This window comes from Mercenaria mercenaria, chromosome 3, assembly GCF_021730395.1.
Source record: "Mercenaria mercenaria strain notata chromosome 3, MADL_Memer_1, whole genome shotgun sequence".
In the NCBI taxonomy this organism is placed as follows: domain Eukaryota; kingdom Metazoa; phylum Mollusca; class Bivalvia; order Venerida; family Veneridae; genus Mercenaria; species Mercenaria mercenaria.
The window spans coordinates 95,138,664-95,165,752 of record NC_069363.1 but is presented as its reverse complement, the minus strand read 5'-3'; the positions used below and the strand labels follow the sequence as shown (position 1 = coordinate 95,165,752).

General features: G+C 34.8%; 1 protein-coding gene across 7 annotated transcripts in view; it reads left to right on the top strand.

Moving 5' to 3' along the window:
- Positions 1–27,089, top strand: part of LOC123523972 (uncharacterized) — a 35,228-nt gene that overhangs the window by 6,867 nt on the left and 1,272 nt on the right. For 3 of the 7 annotated variants that reach the window (XM_045301776.2, XM_045301775.2, XM_045301780.2), the window contains 6 exons: positions 9,555–9,602; positions 12,106–13,673; positions 14,116–14,139; positions 16,431–16,448; positions 18,077–18,181; positions 26,464–26,513. In XM_045301776.2, the coding sequence (XP_045157711.2) occupies positions 9,555–9,602; positions 12,106–13,673; positions 14,116–14,139; positions 16,431–16,448; positions 18,077–18,181; positions 26,464–26,513 (1,813 nt within the window). The remainder of the gene's footprint in view (positions 1–9,554; positions 9,603–12,105; positions 13,674–14,115; positions 14,140–16,430; positions 16,449–18,076; positions 18,182–26,463; positions 26,514–27,089) is intronic. The other 4 variants (XM_045301778.2, XM_045301779.2, XM_045301781.2 and 1 more) reach the window with 4 other exon arrangements.

Sequence of the window (27,089 nt, the reverse complement as noted above, 5' to 3'; positions counted from 1 at the left end):
ATTCTTAAATTTATAAGTTGGTATTTCACACATATGATCTTTATTCATTTTTGTGTCGAATAGCATTTTGCTTTTTTCGAAAACATTTGTAAATGTGTCATCATTTACAATAAACAAAAACCCACCTACCTGGATTTTGTACATATTGATGCGCAACACCAGCACCGGAAGCCGCGCAACCCATTTTTAGCGTATTCCCAGTGGGAATTGGATTGCGCGTTTACCACCCGTGGGATAACAAGGCAGTCTGAAAGGCAGCTAAATCCCCCGCCACTGCTATGGATAGTGAAAGGGTAAAACCTTTGATTTTAGCTGTGACCTTGACCTTGAACTGACATGGCTGACTCATGAATTCTGCACAACGTCTTGATGAGGTGATCATTTGACCAAAGTTACATGGAAATCCTTCAAGGGGTTTAGGAGATACAGAGCTGAAACCTTTGACCTTCAGTTGTGACCTTGACCTTCAGTTGACATGGCTGACTCATGAGTTCTTGATGAGGTGATCATTTGACCCAAGTTTGATGAAAATCCTTCAAGGGGTTAAGGAGATACAGAGTGGACACCAAATGGAAGGCTCAAACCTTCGACCCTTAGTTGTGACCTTGACCTTGAGCTGGCATGGTTGACTCATAATTTCTGCACATCGTTCTGATGAGGTAATCATTTGACCCAAGTTTTATAAAATTCCTTCAAGGGGTTTAGGAGATATAGAGCGGACACGAAATGGAAGGCTCAAACCTTTGACCTTCAGTTGTGACCTTGACCTTGAGCCGACATGGCTGACTTATAAGTTCTGCACATTGCCTTGATGAGGTGATCGTTTGACCCAAGTTTGATGAAAATCCTTCAAGGGGTTTAGGAGATATAGAGCGGACACAAAATGGAAGGTTCAACCTTTGACCCTAAGTTGTGACCTTGACCTTGAGCCGACATGACTGACCCATGGGTTCTGCACATTGTCTTGATGAGGTGATCATTTGACCCAAGTTTTATAAAATTCCTTCAAGGGGTTTAAGAGATATAGAGCGGACACAAAATGGAAGGCTCGAACCTTTGACCTTGAGTTGTGACCTTGACCTTGAGCCGGCATGGCTGACTCATGGGTTCTGCACATCGTCTTGATGAGGTGATCATTTGACTCAAGTTTTATAAAATTCCTTCAAGGGGTTTAGGAGATATAGAGCGGACACAAAATGGCAGGCTCAAACCTTTGACCTTGAGTTGTGACCTTGACCTTGAACCGACAAGGCTGTCTCATGGGTTCTGCACATCGTCTTAATGAGGTGATCATTTGACCCAAGTTTCATGAAAATCCTTCAAGGGGTTTAGGAGATATGGACCGGACACGATTTTGTTACAGACGGAAGGACGGACGGAAAGACGGACGGAAGGACGGACAGACGGACGGACGGAAGAACGGACGCAGTCCATTCCTATAATCCCTCCGCCACGGCGGGGGATTAATAAAATGTGAAATAGAAAATATACCTAGCTGTTTATGTAACTCTTGCTGCAGATCGCCAGTAGCCCTTCTGATATCCTCCATAGGCAGTTTTAGTCAAATTAGTACCAATAAGCTAGCATTGTCATCTTTCAAATTGTCAAACCATTAGAGACGTCATATCATAAACATTCTTCATGAAACTTGCAACAAATATTTATTGCCACATAATCACAATCTTGATAAAAGGCAGGATTGTTCAAGTAGCACCAGAGTTATGGACCTTGATTCAGAAAAAATGCTATGCACGTGTTTCACTTCGTCCTAAGGTACAAATAAAGTGAGAAACATAAGGCCATCTTGACCCTCATGAATAGAAGCAGTTTGAAAGTGTTACGATCTAAGCATTTGTATTCTCAGTCACTGTTACCTTGACATCAGTGACACCTTCCAGATACCAACATGGACCATCTACAGACCACAGACAGTCATTATTTGCAGTTTAGTGGCTGTAAACTAATAAATGAGCCGTGCCATGGGAAAACCAACATAGTGGGTGTGCGACCAGCATGGATCCAGACCAGCCTGCGCATCCGCGCAGTCTGGTCAGGATCCATGCTGTTCGCTTTCAAAGCCTATTGGGATTAGAGAAACTGTTAGCGAACAGCATGGATCCTGACCAGACTGCGCGGATGCGCAGGCTGGTCTGGATCCATGTTGGTCGCACACCCACTATGTTGGTTTTCCCATGGCGCGGCTCAAATGTGTTTTATCATTGAAAAAAGAATGTTTATAGCCTGAAGGTCACTGTTATTATGACCTTTATTTGTTGACCCCCACTCCCCGGGGTCTTATTCTGACAACAGGCAATCATTCTATGAAGTTGTTCATTCTCCAATTAAAATATTTTCAGTCCCAAAAGCCTCTTGCACCATATCCTTTTACCTACTGACTCCTTGCCCCCCCCCCCCCCCACCTCACCTTTCCACGGAAAAAAAGAAAAGAAAAAGAAATGATCATCTACTTCCTAACCATATGTGATTAACATATGAAAAATTGTTACTAAATAAAACCATTCTTAGTGACCCTGACCTTTGATCTAATGACTCATTTGTTGACCTAAGGCAATCATTTGTTGAAGATTGGCAGCTACAGACAGGGCCAGATGTTTCTCCAGTTTTTGATTCAGTATTTATGTCACTGTAATGTTGACCTTTGACCTAATGCCCCAATAGAACTCATCTTACCAAAGAAGGCAATCATCCTTTGAAGACTGATGGCCTCAAAAACAAGTCAAATCAAGTTCACTGTAACCTTTACCTTTGATTTACTAATCAAAGCCCCAATTTGGGCATGTGCTGATCACAGTCAATTATGCTTTGAAGTTTGAAAATAGAGCACCCTGCACATGTGGTTTTGGTTTTCCAAGTAACTGATTGGAAACTAATTCTAAGATCAAGTTCAAGGTTATATGTAGACTTAGGTATATTCTCTAGTTATTGGTTGGAAAATATTCAAGGTTACTGTGACCTTTTCCTTTGATCTAATATAAACATATAAACATATAAATGATCTAACATAAAAAGCAGAGGTCATTTGCTGACAGTGCACAGACAGTTATTCTGTAAAGTTTGATAATTGTGGACAAGTTCATACACTGAATGTTCAACCAAAGACTTACAGACAAATAGGTCAGCATGAGCAAAATGAAATATAACCCATCTTTCTCTGATGGAATATATTGAAATATAACCAGCATATTTTTCAAAATCTCTGCTTCGTTAGCAAAATTCACTATATTCCAGTATTCAAATTTCTTTGCATTGATATTTTTCATATAGAAAGTACCAGTAAATCCAAGAAAGATGTAAATAAAGTTCAAGGTCATTACAGTCGTAGACTCATTAGCAAGTGTAATGTTATAATGTTAGGCCTTATGGATTTGTTCAAAACATTAAGGACTGATCACTGACACTAATTTATGTTCATCTCTCATAAAGCACTTAACATGTTTGAAATGCACCCTAGGTATATATTTTTTTAAATTTGAATTTTTAACCTAGTTATTCAACAGAGGTGATATCTTTAACATATTAGAGAAAAGACTTTGTAAACCTTCATTGCATGAAGAATGAAGATGTGCATTATCAATTTAAGGCGTAAAAAAATTTGTTTCCAGTATCCCGACCTACCCTAAATTTTTGGCCCCACCCTAAATGTTTTTATGGCCTTGGTGAATATTTTTTTCATCTTTTCAACCAAAAGTTGCAAAACTGCAGTTTTTATGCTTTAAACATGGTCAGTGATGTTAGAAATCAACCTACTGATGCTCTAAAGGCATAACCACCTTATTTGTATTCATTTTTTTACACAAATATATTTTACGAAAAGTCTTGTTAAATAAAAAAAAAAAAAAATCCCCCCCAAAAAATTTTTTCCACCTACCTACCCTAATTTTTTTGAGCATGTTACCGGAAACAAAGAATTTTTTTTAAGGCCTAATCTGCATGGGGAGGGATCATGATCATACTCTATGTTGTGAAGGGGGCCTTTTTGTTCTTTAAGAAAATCTATGACAGAATAATTACATATTATAATGTAGCCAGAACAGGGTCATTGATGAATATGGACCCTGGTATATTTTCAAATATGTATTATTGTTCAGCAGGTGTATGTAGAGGTTTTAATGAAACAGTTAATAAATAGCCATTCAGACAATATACTTTTCAAGGGTGGATCTATTTCATGTTTAGTCAATTTAAATGAAACTTTAGTATGATACCATATACATCATGTATTTGATTTCTGGCACATTTAATTTTAACGATCAAATTTAAATGATAATTCAAACGAATTTATACAGGCCTTTAATTGCATTTAAACCTATCTGACCTTACTGACTGATATGTTTTGATCTATTCTGATGAAGAATAATGTGTCAAATTTTGATATGGCTTGATTACAAGGCGCTCTAGTGACCTATTCAGAACCGATAGTGTACAAGTATTGTACTGAACTAAGTATTGAATTACCAACCTGCGTGTAACTGTTGTAGGTTACAGACTGCAATCTATATAACAATATGTAATCTGATTAAAGAGAAAAAAAAATAATGTAGTAAATGATTTTATATCAATCACAATATAATGATGATCTATGCAAATTTTTGTACTGGTAAGTCAAGTGCAGTGAGAAAGAATGATGTCCTGAAAAGAATGAAGAAAAGTGTACTTTGGAGAATGCAGAGGTGGGGAAGGGGTCCTTTTAAGGATGAGACACACCATTTTTAATTGTTAAAAAATTAGCCACTTTGAGTCACATAGAGAAGAAAATAAAGGACAATGGCTGCAAAAGGAAGGAAAGGTGAAAAGAAGAATGAGACAATATGGGGGTGGAATGAAGAAGTGAAATAAGATTTTGAATAAAAGAAAATAATGGTGAAAATGAAGAAATGATTGAACTTTTAATTAGCAAAATTTTATTTATAGGATTTTTGTATTTATAAACAGATCTTGGCATAGATCAAATTAACCTTCAGTTTGGAAAATATTGAATGAGAAGAAAGCAACTGCTACTGAAGCACCCATCGACGATTTATATAATTTCTTTAGAGATGTGAATTACGCTGACAATATTGAAAATAACGATTTAAATATGCATTCAGATAATACAAATAACCATGAAACTGAAGAGATATTAAATGTAGAAATAAATAGAATAATTACAGAAGATGAAATTTAAAAATCAATAAAGACTCTTAAATCAAACAAAGCTAGCGGATATGATAAAATAGTCAATGAACACATTAAACATACGTATTCCCAAATGAAACATATTTATGTAAAATTATTTAATCTCGTTTTAGATACCGGTGTTATTCCAGAATCATGGACCATTGGAATTATCAATCCTATTTACAAAAATAAAGGTGATATAAGTAAACCGGAAAATTACAGACCCATTACATTACTGAGTTGTTTAGGAAAACTTTTTACGTGTATATTGAACGAAAGAATCACAAAATATGTTGAAAGCAATAATCTTTTGCATAACACTCAAGCAGGATTCCGGAAAGGCTACTCTACATCAGATAACATGTTTATTCTACATCAACTCATACAATCATTAAATAATAACAAAAAGAAACTGTTTTGTGCTTTTATAGACCTAAAACAAGCTTTTGATACAGTTTGGAGAGATGGATTATGGTTCAAAATTGCAAATTTAAATATAAATAGAAAATGTCTTAACTTAATTAAAAATTTGTATAAGAATATAAAGTCTTGCGTAAGGGTAAATTCTGAACTATCAGTTTTTTTCCCAAGTAACATCGGCGTACGTCAAGGCGAAAATTTATCGCCCTTATTATTTTCTATGTTTTTAAACGACTTACATGAATACTTTAGTACTAATGGAAGTATTAACGGCGTAAATATACCAATTGCACATGAAGATGGAACAATAGATCTAATAAAATTATTTATACTTTTATACGCCGATGACACAGTCATTATGTCTGATTCAGAAACTGAACTGCAAAATGCACTTAACACATATGCAGAATACTGTAACCATTGGAAACTTACTGTAAATACTTCGAAGTCAAAAGTTCTTATATTCTCAAAAGGTCGACAGCGAAACTTTAATTTTACTTATCATAATCAACCAATTGAAATCGTTAATGAATATAAATACCTAGGTATATATTTCAGTAGAAGCGGGTCTTTCTATAAATGTAAGAAACATATTGCATCGCAAGCAACAAGAGCTATGTACAGCCTATTGAGAAATTCAAATCGTTTACAACTGCCAATAGATATGCAAATTGAACTATTCCAAAAAACAATCAAGCCAGTTCTACTGTATGGTTCTGAAATTTGGGGATTTGGGAACATAGATGTTATAGAAAGGGTTCAGTTAAAATTTTTGAAACACATTCTTAAAATGAAACAGTCAACTCCGAGTTATATGGTCTATGGTGAAACTGGATGCCCCCCGTTACGATTAGATATTGAAGAACGAATAATTAGTTTTTGGGCGCGAATATGTAACAGTGACAATAATAATCCAATGTCCAAGTTATCTTCAAAAGTATACCAAGGTATTATATCAACATCAAGAACACTAAATGGTGACAGTTTCAAAAAACAATACCCATGGTTATATAATATTAAGCAAATCTTTATAAAGTGTGGTACATTTAATATATGGAACGATCACACATTCCCAAACATTAAATGGCTTAAATTGACAATAAGACAAAAGCTTAAAGACCTTTTTATAAACGAATGGGACTCCAGCATTGAAAATTCATCCAAAAGTTCATTTTATAGAATATTCAAAACAGAATTTGGATTTGAAAAGTACCTAGCAAAATACTCAAGTTCTTTATGTTTAACCTTTGCAAAGTTTAGAACTAGGAACCACCGAATGCCAATAGAAACAGGTAACTGGGCAAGAATTCCCTTAAGTGACAGAAAGTGTATATCATGTGATAAAATAGGAGATGAATTTCATTATTTGCTAGAATGCCAAGATCTTAGACAAGAACGAATTAGATATATTAAACCTTACTATTACAGAAGACCAAATACTCTTAAACTGTCCCAATTAATGACATCTGAAAACAAAACTGAACAAACGAAATTGAGTAAGTTCATGAAATACATCCTTTCTAAGTTTGTACGTTGATTAAATTATATCTTCTATGTAAGTTATAGACTATACTTTTACTTGTGTTTAATTTTATTGCTCTTCACTGCTATACATATTCGAAACAAAAGTATCTTAATCAAGATGTGAATATGATCACTATTGTGCCATATTCCAATACCATAATAACACATGTCGACTACTTAGAAGTAAGTCTATAGAACTTATATAGCAGTTACCACTTACACTTCAAACGCATTTTTGTACCTTGACAAGTATTGAATTGTTTTGATTTGACGTGTTTTTGTCCATTAATTTAATGAATTGCATTTGATTCAGTCTTCTGTTTCGTTTCGTGGGCTTTTAAATAATGATCTATCTGAAATTCCACTTTATTTCCCAATTTCAATCCGAATCATGTTACAAATAGTTTGACCACACATGCCACCTATATCAATTAATCTGACTTACCTATACCCTACTGTCAAACTTAACAGACTATCAAATGCTCACAGATGTTTTGTTTGTTTATTTTTCTGTGTGGCCCTCCACAATTATATTATATTTTACTATTTTATTTAAAAACAAAAATATCAAGGTATTTCATCATGTCTGATAGAAATTATACTTCGATAAAGTAGATTGTTGGAAACCAATTTATAGATGTAGATTTTGCTTAGTGAGTATAATCATTGTTGTAGTGTACATTTTCTTTACTTTGTATCATAGCTCGGTGTTTTTTCTTAACAAATTTGGTGCAGGTAATTCGTATACACTGAGTACAGGGTGCGGTAACTAAAAGTGTGCAGGTATTTAATACCCGCATGCTAGTTACCGCACTGTTGGATAGGGAGGTATGCCAGCATGTCTGGAAGAGTAGACAACGAAGTGTACTTTATTGATTTTCTGCTCTAGCATTGGTTTATTTTACCTGGGCTTTACACATTTGTAAAGCAAGGATTTTAAGTACTCACTGAACTGCTGTATATGGCAATGCGGAACGCCTACAACTACCATATATGGATGGCTATGATACGTAATAGAAAGAGCATTGAAACTCGAGGGTAAACGATTTGTACGAGGGGGCGTAGCCCCCGAGTATAAATCGTTTACCCGAGAGTTTTAATGTTCTTTCTGTTTTGTATCATAGCCTGCCATATATTGTAGTTGTAGGCGTTCCACACTGCCATATACAGCAGTTCAGTGTGTACTAAAATCCTTGCTTTACAAATGTGTAAAGCCCAGGTAAAATAAACCTATGCTAGAGCAGAAAATCAATAAAATACACTTCGCAGTCTACTGTTTCAGACACGCAGGCATACTTTTCTTTCCAACAGTGCGGTAACTAGCGTGCGGGTATTAAATACCTGCACACTTTTAGTTACCGCACTCTGTACTCAGAGTATACGAATTACCTGCACCAAATTTGTTAAAAAAAAAACACCGAGCTATGATACAAATAAATAATATAAAGACACTGTTTCTTTTTGAAACAGAAAATGTTCAAGATCAGCTTTAGTTTGTTAAGAGGAAATTATTCTTAATTCTCTAGCCAGAGAAAATTCAAGTCAGATAAAACTTGTATTCTGTATGTAACTTTAATATTGCTAACACAGAACAGAAATAGTTATATAGTAACACAGAGGCTTATAATTAAAGAACTGGTCCAAAAACTCCACTTAAAATTAATATTCATCTAGTTTTTTTTTCTCCACTTATAGGTAATATACATAAATCAGTAAAAATTGTCTCCGCTTAAAGGTCCAATACTAAGGAAAGTGAACATTTTAATTTCTTTTAAAAAGCACAGAAACTATTTCATTTTATTGGAAAATGAAAATGGGTATGTAGAAATTCGAAATAAATCGCAGTATATGTACAATTATTTTTCTATGAAGTATGAAGAAAGTTAAAAAGACCTGGGGGGTCATTCTGTCGATTCATTGAAATTTCAACATAATACACATACATTTCTTTGAGTTCCAAAGACCTTCTGTAAATTTTGACCTGCCAATCTTTATTATTTAGTGTCTTGCAGAAGTCTATGCACTGGCTATGAAAAAAATTACCATCTCACTTTCCCTTAGTAATGGACCTTTAACTAAATGGTATTTTTAACTGCTCTATTTGTTTTGTTGACTTGTAATAGATACATTCACATTTAGATAGCACCAGGGAGAACTACTTTCAAATGCTAAAAGAAAATAATTTTGACACATCCATGATGATGTTAGACAATCACTCTGTTATTTTGTTCTGCTCTTCAGGTTGATAATGAACTTTTTGGCAGTAGGGGCCATATTTTTTACACAATACCTTCAACTATACATATTAGACTATTAGACGACAATTATACATTGAAAAATGTTTTAACTGGCAGGTCCTCCAAGAAGTTATAATTATGAAAGAGTTTAAAAATTATCTTGAAATGTGCTTTTACTTGTCCTTTTAATTTCAGGAATTACTGGCTGGATGAAAAGGCAGAATCTTCTGGAATCCAAAAAAGGTCTGTAGTAGTCATGATTGCCTTATGAATTTTTGTTTATATTTTATTTAAAACAAGATCTTCCTGAATAAAAGTGGGAGCAAGACATACATCATAACAATCAAATATCCAGATATGCGTATTCCTTCAATCCTAAAGGCTCTAGATCTTCTTATACAGATAAAGGTCTGACACATCGTGACCGGGACTTTCTTTAAGTCATAAGTAAAAGATGACATTTAGCTTATTTAACCCTGTAACAGTGTCTTATCTAGTCAGGGGCTGTTTGTTCAGCTTATAAGCTTTCACCCTGGTATGCGAATAATAATCATTTTACTTCTATGGACTATATTAAAATGTAACTAGAGTGAGTTTCTTTTAATAAAAGTGCATTTATGATTAAATGAAGAGATAAAATTCAGATACAACTATTCTGAAATGTAGATCTTTACATAATTCTGAACCCAAGGCTTTAATGCCTTTAAAGGGCACATGTCTCTAAGTTAGTGCCATTTTTTTGATATGCTTTCATTTACTACTGGCAGTAACTTTTAAAAAGATATAAATCTAGAGTGCATCAGGGAGTTGCAGCTGGAATTTGTTTATAAAAAGCACTCTTATATTCAGTAAAACATGTAGAAAAGTACCTGAAAAATATTTGGTTAAGAAACTGAAATGTGGCGTTAAATAAAAGGAATTTAGTTATACTTTATAATAAATATGATATTATCATTTTTGGCATTTAATACAGATTTCTATGAGCATTCTGTTTTAAGTTTTTTTGTTTTTTTTTAATTTTGATGTCCTTTTGGAGATAATGTCCCTCTACTCACTCCACTTTTTAAGGCAAACAAAAGCATACCTACTTGTAGGGTTACTTGACCCAAAAAACATTAGGGTACTGGTAGGAAGGTACAGACTTTTTCTGTTCTGATTTTTATTTCAAGGAGAAAGTATTATTAAAAGCACACAGCTATAAATCAAACTGTTCATATAAAATGAATTTTAACAGATGTTACAAAGTATCACAAAAATGTACCTCTTAGAGCAGAATAAAAAGACATTTTTTTCAAGATAAAAAAGCATTAGGGCCGTGGCTCGATGATACGGTTAGTCAGGTAACAATAAACACAGAAACATTTCATTAGGCAAGGGCTTATGTACTAGGTTAATCAGATTACTGTTAAAGATCATGGTGGAATAACGATTTCTTTCCCAACAAAATTCAGATTTATTATTCATTATTCAAAAGTTGTCATGCATATATATTGAAACAGTAAGAAAATGTACCTTGTACAATATATTTTTTCTGTTTGTAGATTTTTCATTTGAACACACCTTGTTTTTTTTTACACTATACGGATAACATATCTTGCCTTAAAATAGGTTTGTTAAGAAAATATTGAATAATTAAATATTTTGTTTTAATGGATAATTTCTATTTTAATACAAATATATGAAAACATTTCAGCACTCTATACTATTTAGAAGAATTTATCTATATATATATAATTTATTTGCTTCTTTATTTTGCTAAGATAATCTTATTTAAGTCATAATGTGCTAAATATATACAAGATCTTATGTTATTGTATAGCTGGCTGTACCTTGATCTTTAGCCAAAATGTTTAAATACAGACAATTTTAAATTAAACATTTAAAAATCTGAAGTCAACCATTTGAATAAAACATACAGAATTCTCATGATTGAACACCCTTTCTTCGACTGTTGATTAAAACTCTTTTTAAATACTTTTTTAATGTTGTATAAAAGGTATTTCAAAAAGTATTTATTCCTAGATAATGCTTCAGTCAAATGCTGAAATGATGTTTTGTATTCATCGTTTTAAACACAAAGTGTCTTCAATTGCAAATAAGAAAAGCGTTTAATTAGAATTAACAAGACTTGACAGTCAAACATATGATCAAATCTAGCAATGACAACTCTGTATCTGATACCTACTGGTATATAAATGATTTAACTCCCTTTACACAGTGAAAAAATATTTGGTATTAAAAAATATAAATTATTATATATTCTAATAAATTACTTCTTTTCTTCAGGACATATTTACAATTTAAAACTTTATTAAAAGCAGAGAAGCTTATGTAGCCTACCATTGTGCTTTAACTTTGCAGAAACACCAGTTGTCTATTCATTACAGCTACTGAAAAATTGCTTTCTAAAGTATAGAAGGTGAAAAGAGAAGTTGATCAAGATCAGCCAAGGTTTTTCTGCAATACAGTTGAAACTCTCTCAAATTCCAAGGGACCGAGCGTTTTAGGTCGAGCCAAAGTTTGACTTAAAATGATATTTTGTGCACATGTTTTCGAGATGGGACTCGAAAATATTTTCGAGATTGGCAGAATTTTGAGTTAAGGGACTTCGAGATATCAAGGTTCAACTGTATTTAAATAGTGATTCTGATCAAGATATTGAAAGTAAGAAAATGATGGACTAATTAAGTTATTAAATGAAGCTTTTATTTTCATTATTCATGGTTTATTTTCTCTAATATTTCAGATACCAAGAAAAGGTCCCCAAGGTTAGACACAGAATTTTATATTCCTGTTAAACATAAATGTCCCGGTATTGAAGATCTAGAACTTTTTCATCGTGAAAGTCTACACCCTGTTTTCCAGCCAAAAACCAAACAAGCTACAAAAGATCCTGCCACAACTGTTAAACTGAAATACACAAATAAAGTAGGAGTTATCACTCCTGCTGGCTTTGAAGAACGTGATATTGAAGAAAACACTGGTGAAGAATTGACTATTAACACGCACAGAGAATCAAAAGCTACTAGCACTGATGGTCTATCAGAAAGGCGAAGTAAAAGTGTGCAAGACCTCTCTAAGAATCAGCTTGAACGGACAAACACATACCTCAAAATAAAGAGATTATTAAAGTTTTCTAAGAAAGGAAGACCACAAGCTAAAGCAGAAGATGATGAGGATGAAGGTTATTCATCTAAAACATCAAGTGCTGAGACTAAAAAGGAACCTGAGAGCGACGGCGAAGAGAGTGGGCCAGAGAGGCTCGAACAGCAACGTATGTATTCAAGCATGGTCGATCTCTCTGAACTTCCATCACATTCTACAGATTCTGGTGGTATTGAAGATGCTAAAGTAATTGGTGAAAGTCTTACTAGTCGAGTTAAATTTTCCTACACGCATCAACCAACAATTTTACAACTGCCAGATCCAGATGTGAAACTTACTCATGACAATTTAAGACTTGAAAAACGTATTGAAAATGAAGATACTAGTTGGTCATATGCAAAACTAAAGCGCAATAAGGAATTAAATCGGTGCTATAAACCTGATATACTTCAACAACCAGAAGACAGTACTGTTTATGATATAGAACACTTAAAGCCAGTAACGTTAGTGCTAAGGAAAATCAGTATTCAAAATGCCGATCAAAATGTGCCGGCTATTGTTCAGACAAGTAATGTTGAAAAAAATACCCGTGAGAATGTTGTAAGTCCATCACGCAATAATTCAGGTATGGGTTCAGATGTGGGATCAAGAGTTGGTTCGGCTTTATCAAGAGATGGTTCTTTATCTAGACATGGATCTGTTAAGTTTGGCGCTGGCACACCAATGCCAATATTGGTGGGTTCACCTGCACCAGTTCCAGGGACCCCACGTAATTTGTCTCCACAAAACAATTTGAGTAGATCTCCTAATGGGAGAAAAAGTGTTGGAGGAATTCAGCGTGTAAATTCTGCAGTTTCCCAAAGGGAACTTATGCACAATTTACACAAAAGTAACTATGTACGCGACGTTCGTGTAGTTAATGATAATAAGCCAAAAGAACCCATGTGGAACCATCAATATTCCTATATCGATCGCCAGACTATTGACAGGCAGGCGACAAATTATTGCATCGGTGATTTACTGCCTGCTGTTGATAAAAATATTTACACAAATAACTCCACGAAAACTAAATTCAGTAAAATAGAAAATGAAAGGAACAATGAAGAGCTAACGACAACGGAACTTCTTGACATGAATATTCAGTCAGCAGACGATGGCTATATTCTGCTGAAGAAAGGCATGGACTTGTTAACAGGAAGTGCTGAAAAGGTAAAATTTTATACATTTTCATCTGTTATTTGAATACACTGGTATCAGCAGTTCCAAATAATATGAATTCAGAAACTTTAGAATGCAAGATTAGAACTTGGCAATGGTAAGACTCTGCAATGCGTTTGTTACATTTGCTTGTTAGTACAGGTTTACAGTCCAAGAAAAAGCTTTTCAGTGGATATTAAATATAAGTTGGCAGGACTTTTTTTTTCAAAAAGTTTTGAAAAATTCTCAAATCTGCTAAACCTGTGGCTTCATTAGAATTGGACTGCTCATACATCTCTCTTGTCAGATCTTCTGATGATATACTGGCTTTGTATAATCTATGTGCAGGAAATTTTGCTGCTAGATATTTAAGTTTTATTCAAAACACTATGTAGAGAGCTAATGCTTGACTATTTTACATGCTAGATCTAATATATTTATGCTACTTTTTCAGTTCCGTAACAAGAAAAAGACTTTGGTATTTTAATTTTCTTTCCTTCATGTTTTAACCACTCCTCACCTTTATGTACTATTGTACCATCTACTTAACCATTAACCCTTAGCCTGCTGCAGGCGAATTTAACAGCCTTTGCAAACAGCTTGGAACCAGATCAGACGCCGATTAAATCGGCGTCTGATCAGGTTCCAAGCTGTTTGCTACTCTGACAATATTTCTTCCAATTTTGGAGCAAATTGCATGAACTTTACAATTTTAGCAGACGACATTTCCAGCAGACGACAATTTATCTAGCATGCTAAAGGTTAATTAAGATAATAAAAATAAACTACCAAACATTATGGAAAATGTAACCTCAGTATGGCATAAATCTTAAGATGAAGGTATACTTGTAATGCATAATAATGATTATGCTAAAAAAAAAAAATGACATTAAAAAAACTAAAACAAATAATCACATCTGACCAAATGTACACCATAATGTCTAGTTTAGTAGTGTGAATTAATAATTTTTTTAACCTTTCCTGCAATGACTTGGCTAGCCACAGATGACCTCTGAATCAGGGGTTCTGATATTTACTTGTACATGAAATACATGATTCGTTATGTTTGAAAGAACCATGTTAAGTGGATAGCTGATAGTTTAGAAAGGATTACTTAATGGTCATGCATTAAAGTAAGTCAGTAAGGTATTAAAATTAAGTTCTCTTTTAACCTTTAGCCTGCTGGAAGCAAGTGAATTTGCCTTTGCGACCAGAGCAGACCAGGATCAGCCTGCACATCCGATCATGGTCAGCACTGTCTGCTATTCAGTCAGTATATTTTCAGTGAACACCCCTTCGAGTAATAAATAGTATTGCCCAAATAGAATGATGGACCAGTCCATTTTAGAAATTTAGCAAGCTAAAAGTTAATTAAGACAAATAACAAGAATTATTAATACAGTTCAATCATGCTTTTAATCATAACTTCATATTTGTTCAAAATGCTGTTAAGCAGAATTATACTACTTTATTTTCTATACGAGTCATCATAGGCAAAGACTATAAACGGAAGTAATAAGAAGCAATAATAAATTTGAAAAAAGTGTGATATCCCTAGCATCTGATGTGGGCCAAAATTGGGTAAAATAATGTGTCATGCACTCGGCACAAACCAAAAGCAGTTTTTAGCCTTATTTCAGTCATTTATTATGTATATGACGTAAATCTTAACAGATTAAAGGCTTATCCATGTTAATACATTTATTCGTCAGATATTACTGTCCACATAATTTATATTCCTTAGGAAAAAGTTCAGTCATATTAAGGGAGATTAAAAACAAGGAAAAGTAACTAAGACATGTACACTTTGTAAAAAGTTAAACGGTTATCAACCTTGCATGATCTACAGTGACTTTATCCTAAAACTAGGCTGTTCCTTTGTACAAAAGGACTTAATGTCTCGTTTTTACCTCCAGAAGGTCAGACTGTAAAAGACAATAAGAAACAAGGATCAGTTTTTATCACCCAGGATCTTGAAAGGTGAAGGCTAACATTGGGATATCGTTTACTATTTTAAGTGTAGTTTTAACAAGAATGTCAGTAAGTCAATAAGTTAATGGTTTGCTTCAGTTTTGAAACATTTTAGATTTCTTTTTTAAGAAGCACACATATATATACATAGAGAGAGAGAGAGAGAGAGAGAGAGAGAGAGAGAGAGAGAGAGAGAGAGAGCTACAACTAAGTACATGAGTTACAGAAAGCATTATGTGTCACCTCCAGTATGTACACTACTGCACTTTACATGTGTGTAATACAAATTTGTTTAATTAAAACACCAATGTTTTTAATATATTATTATTATAGCAATTATTTGATAAGCTCCCAGATTTATGTATTGAAAGAAGTCATTAAAATCAGTAAAGGAGTTCCTGTAACCAGAGTAGAACAATGCATCCCGAAATTCAGTATGTTCTCCAGTGATGCAGTGTGTTTTAAATAGTTTCAGTTCTTTTGCATGAAAAAAAAAAAAACAACCCACATAATCCCTACTTGATTGTAAAAAAGTATGGAAAAAATCTGGCAGATGGCATCAATGTCTCCTATAATCTCTGTGTACTGGGCCAGTTACCGACCTGAGCCACAAGAATGAACAGGGAGATTGTTTGTAAAGTAAAAATATGTACTGCAATATTTCAAAATATGTTTATACTTTATTTGGTTAGAAGTTACTTTTCTTTATGAAAATAAAAATAAAAAAACATTTAATAAGGTAAGATGAAGAATTGCAAGAATAATTTTCAGTTCAATTTATGCCTTCATATTTTACAGTTTATAAGAGATTGGCAGGTATTATACTTATGTTAAATGTGAAGTAGAACAAACTATTCTTGTATTTTTGTACTAATAATTTATTGTCAACCTGTTGCTCACTATAACTATGTACATTGAGACATGTTTTAAGACATATGACTGTTGCTGCTTTGTCTACTAAAATCGAACATACAAGGAAATCACAAGAACTGAATAGTTATTTTTTTTTGTAAATTTTACGTTATGGTGCAATTAAGATATAGGAAAATACGGTAAATCATTTTGCAGGTCTTTGGAAATTCTCTTCTCACATAATATGACAAAAATTCTGGAGTAATAAACACTCTGTGAACACAGGTGATGGGTTAAATCTGCCCCATTTCTGTCCATGGAATCAGGCATTTGGACTGCCCTAGTAGTCAAACTGTTATGCCTTCACCTTCTCTATTTCCTAACCTTTTACGATAACATGTACATGGAGTTTCAAACTTTTTCACCAAACATTTCTTTTCAGTTGTTTTTATATCATCAGGTATTAAAATGAAATATCAGCTTTTGCAATTTCAGATTTTTCAATTTGTGGAACTCAAAGATATAGCCTAACCTACTTGGGAGATCTTTATCTTTATTCTCCACAGAAACTGGAGATTCTGCTGTCCTTCCATTAGGGTGAAAGATTTGCTTAAAATCCATGCAATTTTAGACACGAAACAAAGTACAATTTTTAGACAACATTTTGATTTAACTGGACACTAGCGATTTGCTGTTAAAAAATATAATATATGCAACATTAACAACTGTATTTTTACTTAGGCTTAAAATGGTTCTAAAGTAATATATACCATCAATATTTTAAAGAAAACTTTGCAAGACCTTTACCATTACATGTATGTTCTTAACAAAAAATACAGGTGCCCCTGGCATGAGGCTCCTAGTTAATGGTAATTTAAATGTTTTTTTTTTCCTGTGTAATTTATGTAAATGCTGGTAAATCAGTATGTATTTGTGTTATTAATCTACAATATATGTATAATCCTATGTGAACAATGTTTAATAATAATAAAAATAAAAAACTGACTTTAATAAACTGGTGTAAATGCATGTTAAAATATTACTAACATAACATAAAAATCTACTCAATGTACAATGTTGTCACAGAATACAATAATTTAATTTAAAAGGTTCAAAACATAATATTTGTTTAAACAGTTCAGCTATGTTTTCAAATGTCAACAAAGGGAAAAACTATCATTATAAAAGATTCATATTTTAACATATATATCAAATTATGAAGTACTAATTATGTAGTTCATTTAATGATAAGTTTGGAAAGATAAAAATCTATTCATAAGAAAATCTTGACTAATATGTGAATCCCACTATGACTCTGAGAAACATCAGGGTGATGCCATTTTATCTCTGTGGGACTCTATGTATGTAATATTCATCTAAAAATAGTTTGAATTCTGTACTGTAACTTATATTCTTATATAATATTTTTCTTCATTTTTAAGTAACATTCAGTAAAAGATAGATTTTTTTTGTCAAGAAACACCTCAGAGAATAAAATGGTTGATCCCTACAATATTTAGCACCCACTCCCTGTTCTTCTACCTTTAACAGCTTCTTTTAACAGTCTAATAAATATTCTATTCCTTATGTAGCCTACCCTCGGACCTCCACCTTTCCGACCTAACCAGACACGTCACCCCCTCATGCGTAGTGTGACTGTCATCATTGACAACAAACAAGACTACGGCAGCAAATACGTATGTATATATCGGGTTCAAAATTGCTAAAATGGTTTGGCTTGTGGTTGGTAATATTTTTCATTTTTCCAATTATTTGTGAAATTTTACTAGCAGTTGATCTTTAACCCTTATCTGCTTTTGCGACAAGTTTAGATCATGATCAGCCAGCACATCCGTGCAGTCTGATCATGATCTACACTGTTCGCTATTCAGTCAGTATCTTTTTGGTAAGCACCCCTTTTAACAGTTAATGGTACTGTTCAAATTGAAAGATGGACAAGTTCATTATAGAAATTTTGTAGTAGAAGGGTTAAATTCTTGAAAATGTTGCCTGGACTTGTGGACGTACTTGAAAAGTGGATATTCTATACAGTAGTAGTTGTTAGTACATGTTAATACAGTCAAACCTGGATTGAGCAGCCAGTCAAAGGAGTGACATATTCTGGCTGCCTAAAGCAGGTGGCTGCTAAAGACAAGTTGATACTAGAACAAAGTCAAATTGGGAAATTAGCCAGCTGGCTGCTTTAGGCAAATGACTGTTTTAATTAATAGATGCTGAGCTTTTTTTGACATAACACTTCTTCAGAAATAACAGTAACATTAGGCATACAGCTTACAATCTTGGCATAAAATCAGGCATACAGCTTGGCTTGAAATTAGGCATTCAGCTTACAATCTTGGCATGAAATTAGGCATACAGCTTACAATCTTGGCATAGAATTAGGCATACAGCTTACAATCTTGGCATGAAATTAGGCATACAGCTTACAATCTTGGCATTGAATTAGGCATACAGCTTACAATCTTGGCATGAAATTAGCGTGCAACTTACAATATCAGAATGAAATTAGGCATACATCTCGGTTTGAAATTAGCCATACACATGAAATTAGTCAGAAAACTTACAATCTTGATTATCTTGGTTTGACATCCAGCCCCATAGTCTTCATCACTCCGGAGTTATGGCCCTTGAATAAGTGAAAATTGAGAAAGCCTACTATTTATCTGGTCAATAAGTAGAGTATGAAGGTAAACTAGAAGACGCTTTTAAAGAAAAGCGCATGTCTCCCCCAATGCATAGTCATAATAGGCAAGAAATCAATAGGGGACAGGAGCGAAAGTCAAAGAGACACAGATGGTTGGCTACAACAGGGATAGGCTATTTGGCATGTCCAGTCATCCTATGAAGTTTCAACATTCTGGTCAAGTGTTTTTTTGTTTTGTTTTTTTATTGGTTGGACTTAACGTTGCACCGACACATGATAGGTCATATGGCGACTTTCCAGCTTTTAATGGTGGAGGAAGACCTCAGGTGCCCCTCTGTGCATTATTTCATCACGAGCGGGCACCTGGGTAGAACCACCGACCTTCCGTAAGCCAGCTGGATGGCTTCCTCACATGAAGAATTCAACGCCCCGAGTGAGCCTCGAACCCACATCGACGAGGGGCAAGTGATTTGAAGTCAGCGACCTTAACCACTCGGCCACGGAGGCCCCTCTGGTCAAATGGTTCTCAAGTTATTGATTGGAAACTATTTTCCATGTTCAGACTCCTGTGACCTTGACCTTTGATCATGTGATCCAAAAATCAATATGGGTCATCTACTCTGCACATCCATCCTATGAAGTTTCAACATTGTGAGTCAAGTAGTTCTCATGTTAATGATCTGAAAGGGTGTTCAATGTTCAGGCCCCTGTGACCCTGACTTAAGCTCAAATGACCGGAAAAACGAAAAGGGTCATCTACTCTGATAGTCCTATCATCTTATTAAGTTTGAAGGTTCTGAGTCAAATGATTCTCAAGTTATTGATCACAAACCGTTTTCCATGTTCTGGTCCCTGTGACATTGACCTTTGCTCAAGTGACCCAAATATTATTAGGGGTCATCTACTCACTCTACTTGTCCAATTAATGTTCTACGTCAAGTGGTTCTCGAGTTACTGATCAGAAACGGTTTTCCATGTTCAGGCCCTTGTGACCTTGACCTTTGATCTAGTAACCCCAAAACTATCAGCGGTCATCTATTCTGTAAACCCTATCACCCTATGAAGTTTGAAGGTTCTAGGTCAAATGATTCTCAAGTTACTGGCCAGAAATGGATTGCCATGTTCTGGCTGCTGTGACCTTGACCTTTAATAGAGTGATACTCTGCATGTCAAATCATCCCATGAAGTTTTAACATTCTGGGTCAAATGGTTCTAAAGTTATTGATTGGAAATGGTTTTCCATGTTCGGGCCCCTGTGACCTTGACCTTTAACAGAGTGACCCCAAAATCAATATGGGTCATCTACTCTGCATGCCCAATCACCCTATGAAGTTTCAACATTCTGGGTCAAGTGGTTCTAAAGTTATTGATTGGAAATGGTTCTCCATGTCCAGGCCCCTGTGACCTTGACCTTTGATGGAGTGACCCCAAAAACAATAGGGGTATTCTACTTCATAAGCCCTGCTACCGTATTAAGTTTGAAGGTTCTAAATCAAATGATTCTCCAGTTATTGATCGGAAATGAAGTGTGACGGACAGACAGGGCAAGGGAGACAAAAAATTGCTCCGACGGGCATATATTGTGACAGTTTAATACTTTTGTTTACATGATATTATGCTATGACTTTATTATCTCCATAATACATTGTCAATTCAGCTTTTTGGCAGACATATTTGATTCGTTCAACAGTCTGATCTTGGAAAAGCCCAAAACTTCAAATAAATTTACTTAATATGATATGTGAGAGATGCCTTCGTCATTGCAAGATTTCATGAAACTGACCCCTGAAAGTCTTGGCTTGCCCAACTGGCTTACGCAAGACTTCCTATCTCAAGGTTTTAGGTTCCTGAGAGATTATATCTTGGTACAGTACTGTAAAGTCATTTGATTTTGTTGGCATAACTTTGTGGTTTAGGGCAAACCCTCCATGAAAAACTGTTGAAAAATAATGTAGCAATTAACCTTTAGCCTGCTGGTGGCAAGTGATTCTGCCGTTGCGATCAGTGCAGACCAAGATCAGCTTGCGCATGATCTGCACTGTTCCCTATTCAGTCAGTAGATTTTGAATGAACATGCCTTCGAATAATAAATGGTACTGCCCAAACTGAATGATAGTTGAAATTTAGCAGGCTAAAAGTATATAAACATAAAGATGAAACAATGCAGCATGTCCCGTAATGCTGTAAAGGTGATCGTCCTCATTTCAGCAACAGTTTACAACACTTCACATGTCATATATTCTGCTAAACAGATAAATTTCAATGGACAATTTTGAGGAAGTTGAACTTATATGTTTATGTTTTAATCATTCCTCATGCAAGATATGTTTATCAAATTTATACCACCTACTTCAGCAAAAAAAATCAATCTTGGTTTGGTAACCAGGACGGAAAAACAAAATTCACAAAATACTTTGTGCAAAAAATCTAACGTAATAAGCACTCAATGAATATAAATCAATGATCATGCATAATTGTTTTGAATAAATACATTACTTGACCAAAATCAGATTGATTGCCTGACCCACAGACACTTGGGGTTCGGACCTCCACACACCCCATTCTCCTACGCCCCTGGTTAAGTTTAGCCAATATATTTTAGCATTTTACCATGTATTGAGCATAGGTGACGATCATAAAACGCATTTTGTAACATTTCAGCGTGTTTTTAAAAAATGCATTTTTACCATCAATGCTCTCAATACTAGAAGACATGCAACTTCTCACGAACAATGGGAACACTTGCTTGCGCTGGACCCTCGCTTTGTGTAGTGCATGTCATAAACCGGGAACCAAAATACGGCTATGTTAAACCAGATCATCACTTCTTTATGTAAACAAACCTCGTGTAACACGTGGTGAAGCGATAACGGTATCAATTTTCACACCCTGGAACCGGCGCTCCCAAGTACAGGTGGCACTCACACATACAGCGCTCGATAAGAAAATTTGGAGGAGCGGCGGTGTAAGTATTTCTTATTGTATCTCCGGTAATTCAAAACTTTTTGTAAAATGAAAGATATCTGAGCCCTGGTGAATAATTGATGACTATGTTCCGTGAGTGTCACAACATTTCATCTTAAAATAAACAAAATACGGCGAGTTAAATGTGAACGTTTGACTCAAAAATGTCAAATGTAAAAAAAAAAACACGTACTCAGTAAATACTCCAGATGTATTCATTTTGATACATCTTCATATAGTCATATCTTCCTACAATAACCAGTTCAAATTCCAAGACTTAATTTGTTATATTTAAGTGTTTAAAGAAGGTAAGTGGTTTCAAAACGGCACTCACATCGCACAGGTGTGTATTTTTTTGACGCTCACCAAGTACAGCTAGAGAAAGTTCTTCAGAAATGTGGAGAAATCGTCAGCTCTAAGGCAACTACAACGGAAAAGAGATGAATCGGACTGGTTAGTTATGTGTGGTAGAGATTACACCACCAAAAACAGTTTGATGTTGGATTAAACAGTAGTTAATGGAACTAGTCATTACGTCTCATGTCTGCTATTAAATCGGAATGACTCACATCGATTCCTGAGAGAGCCAAACAAGAACTCATTAATTGATAAATTCATTGAATTAATAAGATATTAAATTATGAGCGTCTTTTGTACCGAACAGACATTTTAACAAAATTCTTTGGTGGCTGATATATGCCATTCCGCTAATTTTAGGCGCCGATTTATAACGTAAATATCGACTTTTCGCTCAGCGCCCACCACTAATTATCATGTTTTCAATCTACGCTCCCGCCCTTTCTTATTCCTAGTATTTTCTGTATGGAGAATCGCAGACAAAAAGTTTAGATTAATATGTAAATCGTCGGGGGGAGTCGAGTGAAAACTGGCTGATCAGCGGGCTCCGAGCAAGAAGTTGAGGTTTGAAAGGCATAACATTGGTGGGCACCCGGGCACCCAGCCGCTTTACATCTTGAATCTCACTCAACGCCAGCACTCACTTCCCCCTCCCTCCCCCATCCCCATAATCGTGTTTTCGCTCCGCGTCGCCACATGTTATCGAATTTTTGCTCGCTAACCACTCCGCGTTTAACTTTTTTTAATTCTCGTGTTTTCGCTCGACGGGGTCGCGTGGCAAATTGATGAAATGGTATAAAACATCCACTGTAAAAACCTTCTATTTTTCTGTTATGAGTGTTTACTGAATCTTAAATCTAATGAAACAAGTAAAATATGTTTCGTAAAAAGTTCAACATTTATTATACATTCAATGTAGGCGTATGGTAAGTTATTAAAATTAAAGAAAAGAATAGAAAACTTGTCAGTCCGTTATAAATGAGTTTTACTAACTCTATGATTAAACATTTATTCCACACCCCAACAAAAAAAGTATCGACCTGGCTCTATATATATCATACGGATGCTCACGGCATTATACTGGTACTCTCAGTAGGTAGAGTGTCGGTCTACGGATCGTGGGGTCATGAGTTCGATCCTCGGGCGGGGCGTATGTTCTCCGTGACTATTTGATAAACGACATTGTGTCTGAAATCATTAGTCCTCCACCTCTGATTCATGTGGGGAAGTTGGCAGTTACTTGCGGAGAACAGGTTTGTACTGGTACAGAATCCAGGAACACTGGTTAGGTTAACTGCCCGCCGTTACATGACTGAAATACTGTTGAAAAACGGCGTTAAACCCAAAACAAACAAACAAAACAAATTATACTGGTACTCAAAAACGTTGAGATTGACCTGAAATATTGTTTAGTAACGGCGTTTAACCAAACGTATACGCACGCACAAACGCACGCAAGCACACACATCTTCTTGCAAACCTCACCGTCCACTGATCCCACTGAGTCATATGAATGTTTTGAAGCATGTTTTTCATTTTTCAACGAAATCCTAGGACATATCAAATTTTAGCATTAATTAGTTTTCAAGAAGCTTTTTAATAAAAAAAAATAATGTTAAAATATTGTTGCCGTAAGTTTTAACATAGAAAGGTCGACTTCTACAGTCAGTTTTTTAACGTATAAAGATTTATGATCATACAGGCACCACACTGAGAGTAAACAACAACAAGTTCTACGTTTCTGAAGACTTTTCTCTAGCTGTACTTTTTGAGCGCCAAAAAAATTAACACCTGTGCCACGTGAGTGCCGTTTTGAAATCCCATACCATCTTTAAACACCAGTCATTCTTTAAATATAACAAATTAAGTCTTGGAATTTGAACTGGTTATTGAAGGAAGACATGGCTATACGATACTGTATCAAAAATGAATACATTTGGAGTATTTACTGAGTATTTTACGTGTTGTTTTGACATTTGACATTTTTGAGTCAAACGTTCACGTTTAACTCGCCGTATTTTGTTTATTTCAAGATGAAATGTTGTGACACTCACATAACATAGTCACCAATTATTCATCAGGGCGCAGATATTTTTCATTTTAAGAAAAGTTTTGAATTACCGGAGATACAATAAGGAATTCTTACACCACCGCTCCTCTAAAATCACTTATCGAGCGCTGTATGTGTGAGTGCCACCTGTACTTGGGAGCGCCGGTACCAGGGTGTGATTTTGGTACCCGGCAATGATATGCGCAGTTCAAAGCAGGGATCTATTCGCAAGGAAGTGTTCCATAGAATTTAGATAGATTGATTTATATTATTTATTGATTTCTCGTCGGAATACAAATGACAGTTGTCGGGACCGGTGTCATTTAACAGAATGGTAACAGATCTGACGATTGATACCAGTGATTCATTGCTAGGGGTTCATTTAAACGTTTAACTGGCTATTGTTTCCCTAGTGTTCGTGAGAAGTTGCATATCTTCTAGTATTGAGAGCATTGATGGTAAAAATGCATTTTTTAAAAACACGCTGAAATGTTACAAAATGCGTTTTATGATCGTCACCTATGCTCAATACATGGTAAAATGCTAAAATATATTGGCTAAACTTAACCAGGGGCGTAGGAGAATGGGGTGTGTGGAGGTCCGAACCCCAAGTGTCTGTGGCCTGACCAAGTGTCCAGTATAAGAGAGGTAGTTGTCAACTGCGAATTGTGAAATGACTTGATACTGGCTTTAAGTTTCTTTAATACATAGTAAGCAGTCAAACTATCAATGCTGCAGTGCCAGTTACTCTACTTCACAAAGTTATGACTAAGAAGTTAGATATGACTTAATTAGTACAGCAGTTACCTTTGCTTGAGAAATTTTAAAATTGCTGCCTTTTTATTAAAAGAATTTGTTTGAGGAAGATTTTCCTAATGTGTATATTTATCATTGTTTCACACTGAATATAGGTATCAATGGTAATTTTTATAGTGGTTACTTAAAGCATGACTAACATGTGTGTAACTTAAAATTGTATTCAGATTAGTGTTGTTGATTTTTTTTTCATAAATATATATACATACAGAAATTCAGTTGTTGGTTTGAAACCTCAGACATCTGTTACCGGTTCACAGTAAACTAATAAAGAAACTGACCAGGAATTTAACTCAAAAAAGCTGGAGTTGATTCTGAAATTGCAAAATACTTTCATATATTACAGTGTAATTAAAATGTTACACAAGCCAAGTTTCTTACACAGTAGTCTGTCTAGTATACAGAGTTCTTTCAGAGATTCCACCAATTACCAAAATAACTGAAAGGTGGTTTGACTTGGGTGTAATAACACTATAGGAAGAGATTTTTCAGATACACTTATTTTTGGCAAATTTCTTTATACATGCGCACTAAATTTTAGAAATATTGGGCAATTTTGAAAGAAATGGGGGACGCAAATTTGTAATAGACTTCAGCATCTAGATCTAATAAAAAAAAATTTGTATATACATGCTGTTAATTTTTCATGACATGAAATGCAACACATTCTTTCTTGACAATGGTCACACTTCAAGAATCACAAAAGGAATTACCATGTGAGATACATAACAATACATTTATATATCAAAATATTTGCATACAATTCAGTTTGCTAAAATGATGTAATTTACATAAATGCTTGTTTCATTTTTTATAATTTTGTTGAGTGTATGTTAGGTTCAAGACTTATTAGAATGGTTGTCAGTAAAAACCATTTTAAATATGGTCAAACCCAAAGATCTTTCTGGTATTTAAATGCTATACTATGAAATCATTAATATTCGTGGGGGACTAATTTTTGTGGATTACGAAATTAAATCCCAACAAACATGTAAAATTCCCATTCATTTTATGTTCAAAAGTTGAAATCCATGAATTCATATCCCCACGAAAAAAACGTTTTGACCAAAACCACAAAATTTCAAGTATTAATGATAATCAGTCTGTTTGTTTTTAAACAATTTCAGGTTCCAGTGCAATCAGGACACAAAACAGTGAGAGTGCATTCAGATAAAGGGTAAGTAAAACAGTGAGCATGCATTCAGATAAAGGGTAAGTAAAACAGTGAGCATGCATTCAGATAAAGGGTAGGTAAAACAGTGAGCATGCATTCAGATAAAGAGTAGGTAAAACAGTGAGCATGCATTCAGATAAAGGGTAAGTAAAACAGTGAGCATGCATTCAGATAAAGGGTAAGTAAAACAGTGAGCATGCATTCAGATAAAGGGTAAGTAAAACAGTGAGCATGCATTCAGATTAAGGGTAGGTAAAACTGTCAGCTTGCATTCAGATAAAGGGTAGGTAAAAAAGTGAACATGCATTCAGATAAAGGGTAAGTAAAACAGTGAGCATGCATTCAGATTAAGGGTAAGTAAAACAGTGAGCATGCATTCAGATTAAGGGTAGGTAAAACAGTGAGCATGCATTCAGATAAAGGGTAAGTAAAACAGTGAGCATGCATTCAACATTCAAATAAAGGGTAAGTTAAACAGCAAGTACTGGTATGCATACAGATAACGGGTAATCCAAACAGTAAGAATGTGTACAGACAAAGGGTAAGCCAAGCAGTAATAGTGTATACAGACAAAGGGTA